We start from the raw sequence: 5420 nt of genomic DNA on the forward strand, positions 1-5420 counted from the left end.
TGAGTGTGTTTGTGTGTGTGTTTGTGTGTGTTATGCATGCGTGCGTGCGTGCACGCGCGTGTGTGCGTACGTACGCAGGCTCACTCACCTGTATGACGATGCGCTCCCCGAGGCGCACGGGCCGGCTGACGAACACGTACGCGTTGCAGAACTCGTCGTCGAGGCGGCTCGCGATCGTGCGACTCGGCGACACCTGCACGTTAAAGCCGTGCGTCACGTGCAGGCTCACGGGCTGCAGGTGCGCGTAGTTGTGGTGCACGACGGGAGGCAGCGGCACCGAGTCGTCGAGCGTGAGCGTGCGCAGCGTCCGCGTCACGCCCGCCGTGCCGCCGCCGTCCTGCTGGTGTCTGGTGCCGGTGGTCTCGCGCTCGTTGTTCAGTGCTGGGAACCGCGTATCTGCAAAGACGAGAGATGGAGAGACATGAGTATGCGACATCGTTAATGTGTATATATATGGATGAAAGAGAGAGAGAGATATAAATATATGCCAATGAACGCCTGTCCATAGATGAGACAGCAAAATATACGTTTAGGAATCGATCAATGTGTGTATTATAAAGATATATATATAAATATAATATTAAAAACTGTATATAGATGTAAGGAAATGAATATATAGAGACTATAATGAGAAGAGAGCTATAGCAGCAGAAGAAACAGAGAATGAGAGAGAGGGGGAGAGTGCGTGTGAGTGCGTGTGAGTGCGTGCGTGCACGGCCAGCACACACAGACAGGGGTGCTGCTGCTGCTGCTAGACAGTGGCGACTTTCTACTACATTCCCTCGTATACGTGTAATATAAGTGCATATATTCATACGTAGCACACAGAGCCAACTACAGTCGTACGTGTGTGTGTGTGTGTGTGGCGCGGCGTGGCGCGTGCCTGCCTGACTAAGATCTCACGTAGTAAACAATGAAGCGTGCCAGACTGCCAGGTGTGAGCGACTATTCACTGCCACTGTGTGCACGCGTGTGCGTGCGTGTGCGTGCGTGCGCGCGCGGGTCCGGGGTGCTGGGGATAGTAGCAAAACTTGTTCACATAGTCGTATAACGGCTGCCGGGCAAGACTCCATCTGCCGCCAACACCTATATCAATACACGAATGTTCCCACACTACGAAGGAATGAGTGAGCAGTATATGGCGGGAAGCGCCTTAGCGGGTGGGAGGATACGAACGGAGGGCAGTACGGAAGAGGGTAGCCGCGTGCAGCCGTGATGGCAGGAAAGAAATAAAACAGCAAAATACGAAAATCTGCGGAAAACGGTCGAGGAAACGCAAAGCGAACAGCAGCAGCGCTGTCTGCGTTTCCATCTTTATACGATATACGGAACGTTTGGCTCTCTGCGCGGATTGTTTAGGTGTGTATGCAGAACATTTAGCACCTATACTACTACTCCCTATGAATGGCCGGCCATACAAGTGAAGAAACACCTGCCCGTACCGTGTGGGGGTCAGCCATTCGATAGCTTTGCAGCCATACATACAATCGACTCTGGGTATAGCTTGGAATCTCTACACTCTCTCCCCCGGGCTTCCCCTGTTCTTCCTCCTCCGGGCTTCCCCTCTCCTTCCTCCCCCGGGCTTTCCCCTCCCGCCTCCTCCGGCTATGAACTTTGCTGTGGCGACGACAACGATGATGACTATGGCGTGCCATACACGCCCATAACGAGCCGTAATAAGAAACGCTGGTAACGACTCTTTCTCTCTCTCTCTCGCGCGCGCGCTTTTTCTCGCTCTCTCTCTCTCTCTCTCTCTCTCCAGCCAGTCGCACATTGCCAGACCCCCTACACACACAGACACACACACACACACACACCCCTCCACATTCCCCAGCTGTCACGCTGGAATGCTCTGTCACCGCCACCCAACAATAACGCGGGAGAGGGGTGTGAGGGAGCGTGAGAGAGCGATGAATGCAACAGGACGGTGGGGGGCTATAGCTTCACAGACGCCGACGGACGGACGGGCGGGCGGATGGACGGGGGAGGTGGTCGTATGAAAACAGGCCAGGCGCACAATGCCTCTCTGTGCCGCCGCCGTTACCACCATCCGGTGACCACCGGATGTCACTTACAGTTACACATATACACACACGCGTGCGTGCGCACCGTGTACCTGGACATAATACAGACTAGCTACGTCTCTGTCGCGCAGACATATGAGCGCGCACACACACAACTTCAAGCATACATACACATGTACGCACGCACACGCAACGTACCACGCACGCAGCGCACGCACACACGAGCACACACACAGCCACACACACACACACCACACACACACACACACCACACACACAAAGCATACATGCACATGTACGCACGCACACGCAAGCACGCACGCACACGCGTACACTATGTCTGGCAGTCTGGGTTTGAAAGTTAGAAGAGTTGTTGACAATGAGACATAAAGCAGGGGAAGTTATAGAATTACGGGCGTCGACAATGGCAGCCAATCACATCGCTCCACTCCGCGACAGCGCGCAAAGCCGCCATGTTCGCAAACTGCCCTACGAACGACAGACCGACGAAAACCAACAATGATCGAAGGGATCACGAACGAATAAATTATACACACACACGTCTTAATATACAGGGATCTTTCCTATATGAGCAACTAATGACCTTTCCTGGTCGCATTTCACCAGCTGTGCACCAACCTACTAAAACGCACACTCACGAACGAACGCAGGCACGCACACGCGCGCGCACACACGCCCATATCTTTACATGTGCAGGTGCCCCCCACACGTTTCGTCCCCCACGTACGTTTACGACCACGTGTCCCGCACATTCTTAGACGAGGAATTAAGAAACATCTGCTGCTAACAGCAGCAGCCATAGAACCATCCTCTTGTCTCTCTCGATCTCGCTCCCCATCGCCCGCCATTGCCAACTACTAACACCACCGATACACCACACGCGCACGCAGCACGTTCCACAAAGACGCGCACGCATGTTTCACAAAGAAGCACGCGCTTAACTGCGTAATCCCCCCACAGTAGAGCAGATGTCCACCAACCATCATCTCTCATTCACGCCAGGCTATTTCGGACACGAGGCGCGAGCCGGCAAGACAATGCCACCCCCTCACTGACCAGCGGTAGAACACATGTCGGTGCCGATGCTATATCGGGTAACAGCACACGCGTACCGCCACAAAGACACAACAGCCACAAAGACAGAGAGAAGGGGGAGGGGGAGGGGGGAAGAATACCGATGTAATCAGCGTGATTCCCCCGCCCAGGAGGCCCGCATTGTTTCACGCCAGTACGGGCGGGCCTGCTGTCAAAATCTATTTCTAGACCTCGGCTCGTGCCGTCCGGCCCGCGCGGACAATGCCGGACAATCAGCGAGCCGGCGGAAGGGAGACTGATAGCGGAGGAGGGAGGAGGGGGTGGTCTTTGTTCGTGGCGCGTGCGGGCTACGATGGGGTGGGAGAAGATACGAGAAGGGAGGAGGTGGTCGGGAGAGAGCCCACACACCTGTCACTGTGACATGTTCTAGCGGCAGCTTTGTCTGACTGCTGGTTGTGCCACGGATAGCGGGGATGGAGGCGGCAGTTCAACGTTTTCTATCTTTGTCTACGATGACACGATCTACGATGCTACAATGACACTAACAGCGTCCATCACGTACCAAAACGTGGCAAAGTACACACAAACCTAAACCTACATATGACCAAGACCACATGCCTCTACTATACGCTCGTCTAGATTTGTTAGCAGATGTCGGATGAGGCGCTTTTTTCGTAAAATGTCTAAGCAACAATGCAACAAGTTAGATGGTCAGAAAAAGAGCAAACTTTTTGACTGACAAGTGTAGGGAGAGATCTAGTCGGGGAAATGGAGTCAGAAAGAGAGAGTGAGAGAGAGAGAGAGAGAGAGAGACAGATTTAGAGAGACACAGAGAGAGAGAGAGAGAGAGAGAGAGAGAGAGAGAGAGAGAGAGAAAGAGAGACAGAGTGAGTGAGACACGGAAACAGAGAGCTAGAAGAGAAAGCGAGCAAGTAGGAGAGAGAGATTTAGAGAAACAGAGAAGCAGACAAAGAGCGAGAGAGAGAGAGAGAGAGAGAGAGAGAGAGAGAGAGAGAGAAAAAAAAAGAGAGAGAGAGAAAAAAAGAGAGATAGAGTGAGAGATGAAGTGTGTGTAAGAGAGTAATAGAAGAACGAGTCACATCACTGCGTCGTCTTCAGGCGACACCTACCTAGGAACTCGATGGCCGTCGTGTTGCCGTACAGGTCGAGCATCGGCCACAGCGGCCCCGTCGTCGCGACTCCGCTCAGGAACACTCCCTTGTCCTGATCGTTGATGCCGTAGCGCAGGTCCCCCGCCGCCGTCACGTAATAGAACAGCACGTTGCCGCTCTCCGCGTACTTGTCGCCGAGCGCCTTCGCCCAGTTGCCCGCCTTGTTCGTCATGTCCGGGCAGACGTAGCGCGGCAGGTCGCGCCGGGTCGCGACCTCGCGACCGGGGTCGTTCGCCGTGAAGCCGAAGCGCAGCACGCCGCTCCAGTTGCGCGAGCACTCGAGGAAGCGCACGTACACGCGCTCGTCGACGGCGACCGCGCGCCGGCCGAACGCGACGCCCTTGCAGAAGCTGTCGGAGCGGCGCGCGACGCGGCCGTCGTCCGACAAGTGAACGTTCTCGCCGCACATCGGGTGGAACTGCATCTCCTGCGACGCGGGTCGCCGGTCCTGCGCATCTGCGGAAAAGAAAAAAAGAACGTGGCGGTTAGACGGTGGCGCCCCCTAGGTAGTCGGGTGTCGCGCGGGTCGTCGTGGCCGTGGCGCCCGCATCGTCTAGCGTTGCGACTGTGGCGCCCTCATCGTCTAGCGTCGCGACTGTGGCGCCCTCATCGTCTAGCTTTGCGACTGTGGCACCCTCATCGGTTAGCGAGACGACGCTGCTGTCCCCGTTGTTGCGGTGTAGCTTACCTGTGTTTCTCTGCTTGCGTGCGGCCTTGCATCCGCAGTGACAACAGTGATGACAGTGTCTCCTCTGCTGCTTGCGATTACAGGAAGAGGAAGACGAGGAAGAGGAGGCCCGGAATGGCTTCGGGGAAGCCTGCTTTTCGGAGACGGCACTCGATGACTTGCCGCTCTTTATCGTGCGCGAGAACATCTTGGCGACGGATATAGGCATGGTGGTTGGTCGTCTCGTGTAGGTAGGTAGTCACCGACGTAGGAATATACGTGCACACTCGAAACACTTCTAACACTACCACCACCACTACACAGCAGCAGTAGCAGCACGGGAGTCAGTTATAAAGCAGTAGCAGCAGCAGCAGCCGATCAACAGCCTTCGTTCTAGAGAGCTATTAGAGCAATGCGAACAGCCGCAGCCCCTGCTGTCATTTATAGCTACGCCTGCTGCTGCTGCTGCTGGTGGTGGTAGCGCGCGCTTTTGTGAGTGAA

At 55.2% G+C, this 5420-nt stretch overlaps 1 protein-coding gene across 1 annotated transcript in view; it reads right to left on the bottom strand.

Annotated features, from left to right (window-relative positions):
* The window catches only part of LOC106810339 (protein neuralized-like), a gene marked incomplete at its 3' end in the record, with an annotated part of 14193 nt that extends 8773 nt beyond the window's left edge, over positions 1-5420 (bottom strand). The window contains exons 1-3 of the mRNA XM_014813651.1: positions 4941-5420; positions 4211-4708; positions 89-396 (exon numbers count right to left, since the gene is read on the bottom strand). Coding sequence (XP_014669137.1) covers positions 89-396; positions 4211-4708; positions 4941-5148 — 1014 coding nt within the window. The remainder of the gene's footprint in view (positions 1-88; positions 397-4210; positions 4709-4940) is intronic.

The sequence above is a fragment of the Priapulus caudatus genome, unplaced genomic scaffold (genome assembly GCF_000485595.1).
Source record: "Priapulus caudatus unplaced genomic scaffold, Priapulus_caudatus-5.0.1 Scaffold434, whole genome shotgun sequence".
Classification (NCBI taxonomy): Eukaryota; Metazoa; Priapulida; class Priapulimorpha; order Priapulimorphida; family Priapulidae; genus Priapulus; species Priapulus caudatus.